Here is a 16664-nt window from a genome sequence, read left to right as displayed (position 1 = left end):
TTATTAGGAAGTGTGAGAGGAAAATTTAGGACCAACAGCTGAGACTAAGAAGGGTTTTTGCTCACTCCTAATATAGAGTAAGTGCAAGCGACCTATAATAAGATCTGAATGACTTAGAAAAGAGTTGTTCAACCTCAGCACTATTGCCATTTTGCACCAGATAATTCTTTGTTGTGGGGGGCTGTCCTGTGCACTGTCACATGTTTAATAGCATCCTTGGCCTCTTCCCACTAATTGCCAGTGGCATACACCTGGTTGTGACAACCAGAAGTCTCTAGACATTGCCAAATGTCCCTGGATGGGGAGAGGAGTGGTGCAAAGCCACTGCAGTTGAGAACCAGCTGCCCTAGAGCCATCTAGTCCCTAGGAACCCTCAGAACTGACCAGCAGGATGACCTTCCAGAACAGTTCCCACACTTCTGGCTGCAGGATCAAAATTGAGCAGGACAGAGTTATTATCCAATGGGAAGAGAAGACCAAGATGAAAAGGAGGACCAGTGAATAAAACCAATAAATCTCAGGAAGCAAACCACTCTACTTTTTTTTTTTTTTTAAGTTTTTTTTCAACGTTTATTTATTACTTTTGGGACAGAGAGAGACAGAGCATGAACGGGCGAGGGGCAGAGAGAGAGGGAGACACAGAATCGGAAACAGGCTCCAGGCTCTGAGCCATCAGCCCAGAGCCCGACGCGGGGCTCGAACTCACGGACCGTGAGATCGTGACCTGGTTGAAGTCGGACGCTTAACCGACTGCGCCACCCAGGCGCCCCGACCACTCTACTTTTTTAACACTATAGGAAAAAACTAGAAAAAGCTCCGTGAAGTTAGAAAAATTATCATGAACGCTCCTCAAGACAACTCATTTCATGTAAAAATGAACAATAGCAAAGCATTGAGGTTAGATCCAATACAGAGTTAATATATGGAGAGAGAATAAGCAGCAGAATAACATCTCTATAGACAATAAAAGCACAGCAGAAAGACACACCCACAGAACAGATCAAAACTGTAAGCAACTATTTCACAATGTGCTTAATGACATTAGGAAAATGATGCAAGATATGAAAACACTACATAAGTCAGAGTTAGAAAAACCCAAAAATGAAACGGCAAAACTCAGAAAAATATTAGAAATTAAAGGAAAAATCACTTCAGAATGAAGACTAAACTAGAAATAAAACAAGTAATCCCAGAAGATAAATAGAAGGTGAAAGAGGAAATGTTTTAAAATAAAAAAATAAAGGAAATAAAAGGTTTTGGGAGAGAGCAATAAGTATTGAAGACAGGTAAAAGTCCAGTATGCAAATAATAGGAGACCATGAGGAAGCAAACCAAAGCAAGAGAATGGAACAGATGCTAAGAACTATAATTCAAATCTGTTCTAAGAAAAAAAGTGGAAATTGTTTATTGAAAGGTTGCAATGTATCTTCTGAATACTGACCCAGAACAATCAACATCAGTACCTATTCTAATAAAATTATTGGACCTTGAAGAAAAAGGAGATAAATTCTTTAATCATCAACAAAAAAGTAGATATTACTTATAAGGGAAAGAAATTTAGATTTACCATCAGACTTTTTGAAAGCAATATTTTATGCTAGAAGAAAATGGAATAACATATTTAGGCTAATCAAAGAAAATGTAAGCTAAGGATTTTATGCCCAGAGAAACTGAAGTATGAAGGCCACAAACTGTTAATATGTAAGAAGTTAGGGAACACTGTTCCCATGAGTCCTTACTGAGGAATCTACCACAGAACTTCAGACAAAATTGCTAGAGACCTTGATAGAGGGTGAGCATGAAACATACAGAGAATCCAGGAACTCTGAATAAAGGGTGCAAAGAGAGAGTAGCTTGCCCTGGCTGTATGCTCAGTTAGTACAGAGGTGGTACAAGTATTTTCAAAAGTGGGAGGAGAATGGGAAGAGATATGCAAAAAGAGTTGTAATTCTTCTCAGGGACGTTGAAGTGATAGTATTGCTATTCTGAGACTGCAATGTATATGTGGAATAAAGAAAATGGGTATGTGTTATTCTGATTCTATCCTCTCCAGTTTCTTGAAAATTAGAGTTCTTGATGTGGAAGAATATGAATGTAAAATAGAAGTTAAATAAAAGACCTTGTAGCCTAAATTTCAATTTGAATTAAATTCCTCATTTACAAATAATTATATTCTAGCTCTGTCAATTGAAGAGGCCTAGAAATAATGACCAACTAGTGGCAGTGAACGTCTCTATTCCTGGACTGGGTCTTGAAGTTCCATTTCCCTAAAAGAAACCAGGGCTTCTTGGAGAAATGTCTGTTTCCAGATTTAGGACAGGAAATGTACAAATAAGCCCAGACCAGCGTGTCATACCAGAATACAAGCCATCTATCAAAGACTAGGAGATGTCAAAGAGAGTCAAGAACAAACTTGAAGGTGTTCCCACTTGACCAAAGATGGGACAGTTTAAACTTTAAGAGACAGTAATTATGATTGATTAAAATCCAATAAATATATTTAAATCTATGAGTTCCTACTGACATTTTTTTAAACTCTACTTAGTTGCCTTTAGAAATCACAGGGAATTAATTTATCATCTTGAGTACTAGTAAACAAAGTGAAAGAAGCATGCCTATATCCAACCCTTCTTATATGAACTGTATCACATATGAATTGGGTACAAAATAGTAGATAAGAGGATTGTTTCTTTATAAAAATATCCAAATGAGGGAACATAAATGATTGAATATCACCATTTTGTAACACTCAGTAAATAAATAGACCTAGGTGTTAACAATTAACAGCTGCTAACATACCACCTTCCGTAGTTTTGCCAAAGGGACCAAATGTGGTCTGATCAAACTTCTGAATCCAGAAGTTCTGCCAATTTGCAGAACATACAGAGGACAGACCAGTGCATTGAACTGCACTATGAGTGTCCAGTCAATCAAATCCATGTTGTGGGAGAAATTGCAGGTTGAATACCCCAGGTTCTAAAGGATGAATTGTGTGTGTGGGGGGGGGGGGGGGGGGGGGAGAAGGGCTATGGAGGAAAAACCTGTAGGTAAAAAGAGACTTTAAAAAAACTACAGTGAACAAGAGTAAGTGTCTAGGGATGCACACTTGGGTGGTAAAAACTGTAAAGAAATACAAGGAAGTGATTACTGTAAAAGTCAGGATAATGGTTCTCTTGTGTGGAGGAAGGTATTGAGTTTGGAAAGGGATACATCCAAAGGGCTTCCAGTGTGGCAGGCAAACTTATTTTTCTTGACCTGGGTAGTGGGCTTTCCTTGTAATATCTCATTAAACTATACATTTGTTTCATGTGGCTTTCTAAATCGATGTTTTATTTTACAATAACAAGTTTTAAGAATTATGCAAAGACTTCAGCTTCCAAGTAGAATGCAGTAAGTAGTGACAGCCATCACTCCCACTGCAACAACTAGGGGAAAATGAGAGCACAATATACTTTTTTAGGGGCTCCTGTGTGGCTCAGTTGGTTAGGAGTCCAACTCTTGATTTCAGCTCAGGTTGTGATCTCACAGTTCGTGAGTTCAAGCCCCACATCAGGCTTCGTGTTGTCAGCGCAGAGCCTGCTTGGGATTCTCTCCCTCTCTGTTTGCCCCTCTCCCGCTCCCGCTCACACTCTCTCACTCACTTGCTCTCTCTCAAAATAAATAAATAAACTTAAATATATATATGTGTGTGTGTGTGTGTGTGTATACACACATATATATACATACATATATATATATATATATGTATATATACGTTTGGGTTTTTTTAAACATCAGAAACATGTGAAAGTAACAAGGACTAGATGAACTAAAATTCTACTGAAGAGGAAGCCCATTTATGTGAACTGAGATCATCAGCTATTTTCTTCCCTGGGGGCATTTGCCAAGTGTGAAGGGTTGAATATTGCACTTGTCTTAGGCCAAAGGATTCTCCTGGAAGAGAGGTATATCAGTAGAACTTTTAACAGTCATGCAGGTTGACATGACAGATTAGAATCTAGGACAATTCTAAACATACTGCTGTTTTTCCCCATGAGATGTTTTCTGAATGCTAGGATAGCTCAGTCTTGAGGGAACCAAGGTGAGTGAAATCTCATGCAACCTTCCAGTGCTTAGAAGATAAAGCCCTGCTGTGGGGAGGGGCTTACAACAAATACATGACAGCTTTCATCCTTGAGACATTTGAAAATAGAGGTGGACAGAGTCTAGCAAAAGCTCAATTCCTGATTGGACTGAGGCAATCAATATTTCACCCTACCTGCCTAATACAGGGAAGAGTGAATCCACTGTAGGCGGTGTGGGAATGAGGGGGTAATACCAATTTCACCTTCTAGGATTCCATTCCTTTATAATGTGCAGCATACGATAAAAAATTATGAAACATCTGAAGAAACAGAAAAATACGGCCAACAGCTGAGAGAAAAAAAAATAGAAGCAGACATTGAAGTGATCCACATTTAGAGTTAACAGAAAAAAACTTTAAGTATAATAAATACATTAAATAAAATAGAGGATAAGATTAAAACTGGGTAAAAGGTTGGAGAATTTAAATATAGAATTGGAATCTAAAAATAATATGTGTTCTACAACTGAAAAATACAATCTCTAAAATTAAGAACTCAATGAAATAAGATTAAGTAGACACAGTAGAAATAGACACAGCAGAAGACCGAGTTAATGAACTCAAAGACAGATTAATAGAAAATACCAAAACAAAGGAAGAACAGAGAAAACAGCATGGAAAGAACAGACTCTCATGTGTCCCAGACACTCATGGGACACAGTCTAACATACATGTAACTGCAGTCCCAGAAAAAGAGAGATAATAGCAGAAGCAATATTTGGAGACAGAATTTTTGGCTGAGAATTTTCCAAAAGTGATGAACCATAAACTGTATTCAAAGTGCATGAACTCCAGGAAACCTTCACTAACTAACCATAACCTTTCTCCAGGGCCTGCATTCTCCAGCATTTATATTTCTGCTTCTTTCATCTGTATTAGTTACCACATTCTCAGAATCTGTTTGGAGGTTTCTCCTTTGAGAGCATGCTCCATCTCCCTCTCTTGCTTCTTAAGAGCGAGGTCTATTTTTAGTACCCTTTATTTTATTTTATATTTCCTGCAATATTGATATAGTTTGCTATACAGTACTTAAATATACTAACAGAATTTCCTACCCATGTAATAAAATGTCAGCACTATTCTGATTTTTATCATATTTACTTCTGAACACTAGTAATTTATCAATCAGGACCCACTGAGGAAAACCAAAGTTATATCAGTTATTTGACTACAAGGAATGTTCAAAAATTGGCCAGCAGATATTGAAGGGCTGAAAGAAGTGAAAAGAAGACACCAAAGTAGCTGTAGGAACCCAGATCTGGGAACACAAAGGAGAGAGATCAGAGTTACGGGAGCCTAGAAGCCTAGAGGACAGATCCCACAGAGCCAGAACCACCGGCACCCAGGGAGCTGGTGCTCTGAAAGCTGTGACCCTTCTCCATGAAGGGTTCTCTTGCTGGCTATTTTTGGAAGATTGTATTTTCCAAAGATGGTTACAATACCTGCCATTTCACATGCTCTTCGTATAATTTGACTTTGACACTCTTCTTACTGAGAGGTGGGATTTATGTTTCCTCCCTTGATTCTGGGTCGCCTTGCAAGAACCCCAACAGTGGCAGTATTTGACTCCTGGGGCTAGGTCATAAAAGGTGATACATCTTTCACTTGGATCTCTTGGGGCACCTTTGAGGCCTTGAGCTGCTTGAGGTTGCCATGCTGAGAGGAAGCCCAGATGAGCTAGCGTGGAGAGACCCTGAGGCTACTTGGAGAGATGCCTGGCCAGCCCCTAGCTGCGTTAGCATTCTGCCCTTCCAGCCTCAGCCCCAGCCTGAGAGCAGCCAGACACCTGAGCCAGAACTTCCCTGTGAGGCCCTTCCCAAATTCCTGACTCATGGAAACAGGAGAGTTAATAAAATTATTTTTGAATCCCTAAGTTTGGGGGTGACTTACACAGCTGTGGTACTCTTACCTCAGGAGCTCAGAGGAGGTGCCTCACAGAGCCATGACTAAGACCTCCAAGAGGCACAAGGCTAGTTTTAGAAATGCCAGGAAAAGGCTAGAAGCTGCAATTCCCTGGTTCCATCAGAGCGAAAGGGCCTTTGCTGAGACAAGGCTGACAGGGTTGGCAAACACACAGAAAGGAGCCTGTCCCTTCTCCTGGACTTCCAGCGTCTGGTCCTTCCTCTCAGCACAATCTAACAGAGAGCCAGCTTGGCTGAGGAGAATTGCTCTTTTCAGAGTTCTAGCCCTAGCATCACAAGGCAGAGTATAGGAAACAGCTGAATAACAGACACAGGCACAAACTCTAAGATTTCTCTTCCTAATAACCAAGTAAATTATGTTAGATTCTCACTGTGCATGTGACCATAGCATGTATCCAACATATCTTCAGCATGGTTTCACATCTTATGAAAAAGTCCTCACTTAATCAAAACAGGCGTGCAGTCTTTGGTTTCTCCCTCACTGCAGGTATGATCCAAAGGAAAACAAATGGACTCGAGTGGCTTCTATGAGCACCAGAAGACTAGGCGTGGCTGTGGCTGTGTTAGGAGGGTTCTTATATGCCGTAGGTGGCTCTGATGGGACATCTCCACTCAACACAGGTGAGTCCCTCCCAAGGTCAATGTGGTTCCCCCAAAGCAGCATATTCCTCAGGAGAGTCACCCTACAAAAAAGTATAAAAATCCAGGTGATCCTATAATTTTAAATTACAAATATAAATTACAAAATTTAAATAATTTATATAATAATATATTTATTTAAATAATTGAAAATTATTTGCCCCCTAAAAGAGTACAACTGTCAGCTCTTCCTCGGCTCCTTCTGCAGCCATAGTGTTCTACTGTATTCCCCAAATATTTCTTTCTCCTTTCTCTTTGCAAGCTTTGGAATTTATAATGAATAAAAGAACTGTTTTCCCAATAGGATTATTTCCCTGCCCCACCCCCAACCATCTCTCCTTAAAAACCAAAACAAACAAACCTGTATTATAATCTAAGAATAAATAAAAACTTACAGCTGTAAGCTGGTTTATGTGTTAGTCCTCTCTCTTTAGAGATAATGGATATTTTTGCCCAAGGATATTGTTAGTGTGGCACCCGCATCAGATTCATTGTCACTTATCTTGTCTTCTGCTTATAGTGCAGTAAGAATACAGGCAAAGGGGTACGAGAGCACAGAAGCTGTCTGATCATGACAATAAATTAGTAGTATGGAATGGTGCCTACAGGTCTTACAGTCCGGTCTCCTCATTTAAAGATAAGGTGGGGGCGCCTGGGTGGCTCAGTCAGTTAGGTGTCCGGCTCTTGATCTCAGCTCGGGTCATGAGTTCAGGCCCCAAGTTGGGCTCCGTGCTAGGCATGAAAACTACTTAAAAAAAAAAAGGATAAGGTGAGGCCATGAGTCATATTGTCAGAACTAGAACTGAGGCACCTTTCCACCATACCATACCCAAACCAAGCCCGTCCCTGATGAGATTATATTGGTATTGTGGAAAGATACACAAGTCCGTCTCAGAAGCAAAAATCAGATTGTGTATCAAAAATATGTGTTATCACAAAATTTTAATGGCTATGAGGAAAACTAGAGGTGAGAAGAAATGGTTGAATGGTCACTTACTACTTTTCCCCCTACAGTGGAACGCTACAATCCTCAGGAAAACAGATGGCACACCATAGCCCCTATGGGGACCCGGAGGAAACACCTAGGCTGTGCAGTGTATCAGGACATGATCTATGCCGTAGGAGGTAGAGATGATACTACAGAGCTTAGCAGCGCTGAGAGATACAACCCCAGAACTAACCAGTGGTCTCCAGTGGTGGCTATGACATCCCGCCGTAGTGGAGTAAGTGCCTCGCTACTGAAAACTTGGGGAAAAAGCACCAAGAGACGGTTGTGTGGGAGAGCTCTGATCTGTAAAATACCGGGACAGTAAGGAGGTGCACTATTTAGGCAAAACAACCCCTGCTGCTTTTGTACTGGAAAAAAAAAGTAATTTCTCTTAATTGCTGTTATCTCCGGTGGTTAAATATCTCAGTCAATTATATCTTTAATGATAGAATTATTCTTTGTGATTTATTTTTCATCAGTTGTTTTCCTAAAAGACATTGCCCTGTCTTATCCACTACCTTATCTAACTTCACCCATATTCATCCCTCTCAATTAGAGCTAAATATTCCTAACTAATTTCTAACTAGTTTCTAGGTAATATTCTAAGTAGTTGGCACACCAATTCAAATGTTGAGGCAGAAACATACCTGGCCCCACCACCAGTCCCCACAAATAGGTTTGAGTCTATCCCATCTAGTCTAGACCTGGTCAGGCTGACCTATGTCAAGTTCTAGACCATGGATGACCTGTGACTACACGACACTTTCAGGGTGAAGTACAGAATTCATCCATTCTAGGACGTTTGCTTCAGAGGGAACTGTAATCCATAAACCACTGATTGTGTCAAGAGTCCATCGATGTCGGACAACAAGTGGGAAAAGCCAGCAGTAGTTTAAGAGTCCATGATGTGAGGATAGAAGGGAGTAAATTCTGGTTCGCACAAATCAGGGAATACCACTGGTACGCATCGGCAGGTCAAAGCATTCCCATGCCTGTGGCTCTTTATTACTGGTGGCTAACAGCTTCTTAGTCACACTCCTATTGTTCTCACTGCTACATTCTGATGATTTAGCAAAGATTTATTTATTTGTTTATTTGTTTAAATTTACATCCAAGTTAGTTAGCATATAATGCAACAATGATTTCAGGAGTAGATTCCTTAATGCCCCTTACCCTTTTAGCCCATCCCCCCTCTCACAACCCCTCCAGCAACCCTCTGTTTGTTCTCTATATTTAAGACTCTCTTATGTTTTGTCCCCCTCCCTGTTTTTATATTATTTTTGCTTCCCTTCCCTTATGTTCATCTGTTATGTGTCTTAAAGTCCTCATATGAGTGAAATCTTACGATTTTTGTCTTTCTCTGACTGACTAATTTCACTTAGCATAATACCCTGTAGTTCCATCCATGTAGTTGCAAATGGCAAGATTTCATTCTTTTTGATTGCCACGTAATATTCCATTGTATATACATACCACATTTTCTTTATCCATTCATCCATCGATGGACATTTGGGCTCTTTCCATACTTTGGTTATTGTTGACAGTGCTGCTATAAACATGGGGGTGCATGTGTCCCTTCAAAACAGCACACCTGTATCCCTTGGATAAATACCTAAGAGTGTAATTGCTGGGTTGTAGGATAGTTCTATTTTTAATTTCTTGAGGAACCTCCATACTGTTTTCCAGAGTGGCTGTACCAGTTTTTAGCAAATATTTATTAAGTGCTTACCATGTGCTAGGAAAGCAAAAATGAGTGTGATGACTCATCAAGGAGCTCCCAATTTAGTGAAGGAACTTGAGATGTTTACAGCTAACTATTAAAAAAATTATAGTAACAGCACGTGCATTATAGGAAAACATGGGAGAATATGCTTAATGTGTTTAGGGCAGTGAAGAGACTTACCAGAGAAAGTCGCATGTAAACTAGGCCATAAAAGAAGAAAAAGATTCTCTAAAAGAGGGAGAGAAAACACCAGCCAAGGAACAATGTGCAAAAGTATGGAGGTGTGCATATGTGGATCTTGAGAAACTTAACAGAAGACCATGAGGGAAGGGAAGGGGAAAAAAATAGTTACAAACAGAGAGGGAGGGAGGCAAACCATAAGAGACTCTTAAATACAGAGAACAAACTGAGGGTGGATGAGGGGGTGGGGGAGAAGGGAAAGTGGGTGATGGGCATTGAGGAGGGCACTTGTTGGGATGAGCACTGGGTGTCGTATAGGTAAGCGGTGAACCACGGGAATCTACCCCAAAACCCAAAAGCACACTTTACACACTGTATGTTAGCCAATTTGACAATAAATTATATTTGTTTAAAAAAAGAAAATACTTTAAAGACAATGAAATTAAAAAAAAAAACAAACTGAGGGTTGATGGAGGGAGGTGGGTGAGAAATGGGCTAGATGGGTGATGGGTATTAAGGAGGGCACCTGTTGTGATGAGCACTGGGTGTTGTATGGAAGTGATGAATCACTGAATTCTACTTCTGAAACCAATATGTAAACCAACTAAAATTTAAATTAAAAAAAGAAGAAAAAAATCTTAAAAAAAAAAAAAAAGTATGGAGGTGTGAAAACGTGTGGTATTTTCTGGGACCAGCAGTTAAATCAGTATTATTACAACATAGGGCACATAAGGAGGTGAGGCTAGAATGGGTTCTTATGGGTTTCTGGAGGGCCCGAACAACATAATAAGGACTTTAAACTTAGGCGGTAGAGAGGCTTCGTTTTTAGAGGAGAGTGACAGCATGGGTATTTTAAACAGAATTTTAGTGGCAATTTAGGTAGTGGATTAGAACAGGCAGATACCAGAAAAGTGAGAGCCTTTTGGAGGTTCCTACTCCCAGTGATGCTTTTCTAAAATTTTAAAAAATCTGTTTTTGACTCTGTGTAAATACTTTAATTGAATATATAATTTTATTGTTCCAACAATGTAGTAGATTTTTGCCATTACTTTTTTCTCTGTATTCAAGTAAGCCATAATATAAGGCCTTAAAAAATATCTTTTAGTAAAGATTTATGGAGAAACTAGTGTAAATTTTCCCAGTGATTCTCTGGCTTCTTCAGCAGCCACTATGTTTTGGTCCTACAGGTTGGCCTGGCAGTGGTGAATGGGCAGCTCATGGCTGTAGGAGGCTTCGATGGCACAACGTACTTGAAGACCATTGAAGTTTTTGATCCTGATGCAAATACATGGAGGTAACGTTTAAGCTACATTGCAGATCACCTCACTGCTGACTGGAAAATCATGAGCATAAGGTTGCCCGTGACCATCAGAATCAGGCTGGTCAGTACATTGAGAAGTGCTTTTGTGGTACTAGGAAGAGAGCTCCAAGTTACCCCTATTTGATGGCTTATTTTGACTTCATTGCTCGAAAGTGGCTGACATCTTACAAAATCTTCTCTTTAGTAACTGTCCAGTTTTATAATAGAGATGGCAAACACAGAAAAAAAGTCTCCTCTCTAGCTTCATCGTGTGCAGCTGAGGAAAGTGAGGCACTGAGAAATGAAATGAACAAGTTAGCGACAGAGTTAAAATTGGAACTTAGATCTTTCACTCCTAATCTGTCACAATGTTTTGGTGTTCTTGTAGGTAGCTTTATACCCAGGAAAAACAAATTGCAGTTACTTTTAAAAAATTATAGTTTATTTCATTTTTAAGCTGATTGTTTTCTTTAAGCTTTTAAAATCTTTTTTTTTTTTAATTTTTTTAACGTTTATTTATTATTGAGAGATGGAAAGACACAGAGCGTGAGCAGGGGAGGGGTAGAGCCCCGACGCGGGGCTCAAACTCACAAACTGCGAGATCATGACCTGAGCCGCAATCGGTCGCTTAACCAACTGAGCAACCCAGGCGCCCCTACTTTCATTTTGTTTTAATATAATTTATTGTCAAGTTGGCTAACATACAGTGTATACAGTGTGCTCTTGGTTTTGGGGGTAGATTCCCGTGATTCATTGCTAACATACAACACCCAGTGCTCATCCCAACAAGTGCTTTCCTCAATGCCCATCACCCATTTTCCCCTCTCCCCACCCCCTGACCCCCATCTACCCTCAGTTCTCTGTATTGAAGAGTGTCATACAGTTTGCATCCCTCTCTTTTTGAAACTATTTTTCCCCTTCCCTTCCCCCATGGTCTTCTGTTAAGTTTCTCAAGTTCCACATATGAGTGAAAACATGGTATCTGTCTTTCTCTGACTGATTTCACTTAGCATAATATTCTCCAATTCCATCCATGTTGTTGCAAATGGCAAGTGGGGGCATCTGGATGACTCAGTCGGTTAAGTGACCAACTATTGATTTCGGCTTGGGTCATGATCTCATGGTCATGGGATCGAGCCCTGCATTGGCATGGAGCCTGCTTGGGATTCTCCCTCTCTCTCTCTCTCTCAAAATAAGTAAATAAATTTTAAAAATTAATTAAAATCTTTTTAAATATATTATTATTCTATTTTAAAGTCTATTAAATTTTAACAGTCACTTTTAGGGAGGAGTCTACATTTTATTGAAGAGATTTAACTATGTTGGGGCGCCTGGGTGGCTCAGTCGGTTGTGCATCCGACTTTGGCTCAGGTCATGATCTCGCAGTTTGTGAGTTCGAGCCCCACGTCAGGCTCTGTGCTGATAGCTGGGAGCCTGGAGCCTGCTTCAGATTCTGTGTCTCCCTCTCTCTCTGCCCCTCCCCCACTTACGCTCTGTCTCTCTCAAAAATGAATAAGTGTAAAAAAATTTTTTTAAAAAAGATTTAACTATGTTAAACTATATAGGATTAACTTTACTTTTAAATCCTTGTCTTAACAGTCTTAACAAATCTTTCCTAAGTACTTCTTATAAATTCACATAAATCAGATAACTCATGCATTTATTTTTTCAAAAATGTTTACAAATTTAGCAAAATTCTCTTAAATTTAAAAAAAAATTTTTTTTAATGTTTATTTATTTTTGAGGCAGAGAGAGACAGAGCATGAATGGGGGAGGGGCAGAGAGAGAGGGAGACACAGAATCGGAAGCAGGCTCCAGGCTCTGAGCCATCAGCCCAGAGCCTGACGCGGGGCTCGAACCCACGAACCGTGAGATCGTGACCTGAGCCGAAGTCGGACGCTCAACCGACTGAGCCACCCAGGCGCCCCAAAATTCTCTTAAATTTTAAAACAAAATCATAAGTCCAGATCTTTACTCAATCACACGTTTTATACTCGATTCACAAAACTAATCTGATAGATGCCTTAATATACCAGAGTTGCTTAAATATTATAAGAACTTAAAATGTCAAATATATAGTTAATTCTCAAACTTAATACAAAATGTTAATACTATAGGTTGGATGTACCTCCTGTTTATACTTAATTCCAAATATTAGCCTTCTAAGAAAACAGTTTTACCTTCCAAGCAACATGGGTTTTCTTTCTCAATAAATTTGGCTTATTTGCCTAAATACATTTAAGGGAACCACAGATCCCAGTCTGGCCTGGGATGTGAGGCAGCAGACATTCTGAAAGATCTTTTTCATGAACATGAAAGATAAGCTGAGATCTTTGTAGTCCTTATTCCAAAAGGGTCTGTCTCATAGTCCATTCCTGCTGCATTCTAAGTAGACATTCTGTAAATTTGAGCCTGTAACTACCCACCCAGATCTTTTCGTCATTCTAGAAGGTTCAGTTAATGAATGTACTGAGATCTTTTTATAGTCTTCATGTCTGGGAAAACCATACTTTTACAGATATTTAAATGACAAGCTTTGGATTCTGCTTCTCTCATGTCTCTGTAAGACTTGGTCACAATACTGAAGTCAGACTAAAAGTCAGATTTTGTAGCACTTTGGGCTTCTGCATCACATTTCACAATCTTGGTTCATTAAGTAAAGATAGTATTACTGAGTGAGTGTTCTAGACCCTGGGATACAACAGTGAACAAAACAAACTTCTTTTTTTTTTTAATGTTTATTTATTTTTGAGAAAGAGTGCAAGTGGAGGAGGGGCAGAGAGAGAGGGGGACAGAGGATCCAAAGCAGGGCTCGAACTCAACGAACCATGAGATAACGACCTGAGCCAAAGTTCATTGCTCAACTGACTGAGCCACCCAGGCACCCCAAACAAACTTCTCTGAGACTGGAAGTAACATATCAGGGGGTAGAAGCTCTATGGTGACTAGCAAAGGGGGTGGGAGTGTCCAAGGAGGAGTTTCCACTTTAAAATATAGCCTAGCAGGCCTCACTGCAAAGGTAAACATTTTAGCAAAACCCACTAGAGGTAAGGGAGAGATAGCAGGAGGTTTTTATGAATAGGAGCCCCCTCCCCCCTTGTGGCATATTTTCTTACACACTCCGCTTCCTTTTTTAGTGGAAATTTGAGAAGATAGCCAAATTTTCTTCTGACTGCTTAATCACTATGATCCTATGTAATGACCTGTTTCTCAGTAACTATCACTAAATAGAATTAGTAACATATGACCAAGTAATATTTAGGAAATTCTTAACCATCGTTTGAGAGATTATGATCTCTATTTTTGTCTCAGACTTAAAACCAGTTTTACCTTACAGCTGTAAGGATCTAATCCTCTTTTCCATGGAAATCTGTACTTTTGAAGATGGTCTTGTTCACAAACTCGATGCTGACCTTATTCACTCCTATCCAGGTTTGTTCCATAAAGGAGGAGGCTTGTAAGAAGACATAGAAGACAAAAGGATAAAAATAGTTGCTGTTTAGGCAGAGGGAAGTGTGGGTAGGAAAATCATATAGCCATGGTCAAAATTAGACACAAAAATGTAGAATATATGATTCTATGTAATTGTTCGAAATCAGTTTAGGTGTAAAGTTTTAAAGTCATGATGCGAAATGTGGATACGATGCTCTTATTCTTAAAACAGTATCCTCTAAGTGAGACCTTTTCAGCCAGTGTCTTAAATAATTCTGCTACTTGCCAGTGTTCAATTCCAGCTCCTAATCTTTGGAAGAGATGTATGAAGCGAAATTAGTTGTGCAGGGCGCCTGGGTGTCTCTGTTGGTTAAGCGTCCAACTCTTAATTTCGGCTCAGGTCACGAGATCACAAGTTCATGAGACCAAGCCCTGTGTTGGGCTCAGTGTGGAGCCCGCTTGGGATTCTCCTCTCTCTCCTCACTCTCTGCCCCTCCCTCCCCTGCTCATGCTCTCTCTTCCACTGTGTCAAAATAAACACATAAACTTTTAAAAGAATAAAAATATTAGTTGTGATAGAAAATGTGTTTTATTTACATCTAAGTTATAGAAGAAACAGTGTTTTTTCCACTTTGAAATCTGATTTTATTTTTCTTTGCAGGTTATATGGCGGGATGAATTACCGTCGGCTGGGGGGTGGTGTAGGAGTTATTAAAATGACACATTGTGAATCCCATATATGGTGAACATCTAGAAGACAGTCGTATACGCTCCTCTGTATTCTGAAGAGCTTTGACTTTGGAGCTTTGTACAGCTCAAGAAAACATTAGAACAAATTTTATTCTTTGCCGGTGCCTCAACATATGGAAATATAAATACAGTGAAAGTACTTCAACTGCAAGATGCCACCTTTGCACAAAAATTTTCAATTCTGTGCAGAATATTTATTTTTGGTTTTAATTTATCATAGGTTTTTTTGTTGTTGTTGGGTTTTGTTGTTGCTTCATCCTGTTTTGCTTCGGATTTAACCTTCCTCCCACTAAAAAAGGAAAAAAAGGATAGGAAAAAAACGTAAAAAACTCCCAAGCAGCAAAAGTTAATTTCTAAGATACTAAGTTTGAAAATACTAATAAGGGGAGAAGGGCTGTACACGATCTAGTTGTTATCGCCAGGCACTCCATCCACATGGCTCCACTACTTACAAGGACCACCAGTGACAAAGATAGGGATGCAAACTGTATTATTTGGCCATCATCCTTGCACTAAGCACCAGAAGACTTGAAAATATTAAACAGAAAGGAAACACTCATTTTAAATAGTACAACTCAGAAGGAATATTGGATAGATAAAACCAGGACTCAGACACTAAAGTTTTCATCAGTGGAAGTTTGCATCTTGTTTCCTTCCATACGAACTTGTTTTCCACTATATTTAAAGTCTTTTTTCAAGATGGTATTTTCATAGAATTTCTGGTAGCTCCAGAGCTCTGCTCAGTGCCTCTGTAAAAACACTATACAATTCTTATATGCTGTTGAGAATCCTCCGATAGAATCATGTGCTACTCTGCAAGACTTTTTGCTCAAAAATATTACTGACTGAAACAACTTTCCTTCTTGTTTCCTTATTGCTACTAAGGACCAGCAGGGAGAAACGTCTTCTCCCCAGCAGTGAATACTGTTACGCAATTTACACTTGACGCTCAGGCCTGCTGAAGCTGAGGCTGACCTATAATCACAGCCTCCAAGAGAATGAATTCTTCAGTTCGTGTAATAGTACATGCTAATGAGTAAAACTGAGGCATTTTATTAATAAAACCTTGGTTCTTTTATACAAACTATATATCATTATCTTCATTCTATAAAGCCACTGTTAACTACTTCTCTCAAATTGCACTTTCTGGTGAAAAGTTAAAATTTTTAAGGAAAAAAATGATACAAATTTCAGTGGTCAAAGTTTTATCATTGTGTTCATAGAGCAATTTTTTTCAGTGTATTTTGCAGGAAATTCTTTGAATAAGACTTTAACCACAACCAAAAGGAATAACCTTCTCCTCCCTCCCCCCAACTACAAAAATGTTTGGCAACTTTGTGTTTACATTTAAAGATCATTTGCACCTTTACAAGGAAAAGAACTAAGTATTTGGTAAACAGTTGTTTACATGTATCATTTATGCTTTTTTCTAGCATGTATAACTTTTTTAAATAAAGGTAGTATTTACCATAAAACAAGTTTTGGTTAATGCTTTTTAGTGCTTGTGTCTCTGCTATTTAGTTTCTATATCATTTGTATTTCCTATATGTGAAGTTGTAAGTACTTTCAACCTGAAGGAATAAAGTATTGCCAGCTAGAATTATGAA

At 39.2% G+C, this 16664-nt stretch overlaps 1 protein-coding gene across 1 annotated transcript in view; it reads left to right on the top strand.

The window, feature by feature from the left end:
- KLHL20 (kelch like family member 20) overlaps nt 1–16657 on the top strand; it is a 64662-nt gene extending 48005 nt beyond the window's left edge. The window contains exons 9-12 of the mRNA XM_086693775.1: nt 6533–6666; nt 7699–7907; nt 10763–10869; nt 14969–16657. Of these exons, the coding sequence (XP_086549901.1) occupies nt 6533–6666; nt 7699–7907; nt 10763–10869; nt 14969–15053 (535 nt within the window). The 3' untranslated portion in view covers nt 15054–16657. The remainder of the gene's footprint in view (nt 1–6532; nt 6667–7698; nt 7908–10762; nt 10870–14968) is intronic.
- Nucleotides 16658–16664: the final 7 nt, after the last annotated feature.

Source organism: Puma concolor, chromosome E4 (assembly GCF_028749965.1).
Source record: "Puma concolor isolate L17-30 chromosome E4, mPumCon1.1.hap2, whole genome shotgun sequence".
In the NCBI taxonomy this organism is placed as follows: domain Eukaryota; kingdom Metazoa; phylum Chordata; class Mammalia; order Carnivora; family Felidae; genus Puma; species Puma concolor.
The sequence above is the reverse complement of the archived record's forward strand: the minus strand, read 5'-3'. Positions and strand labels throughout refer to the sequence as shown.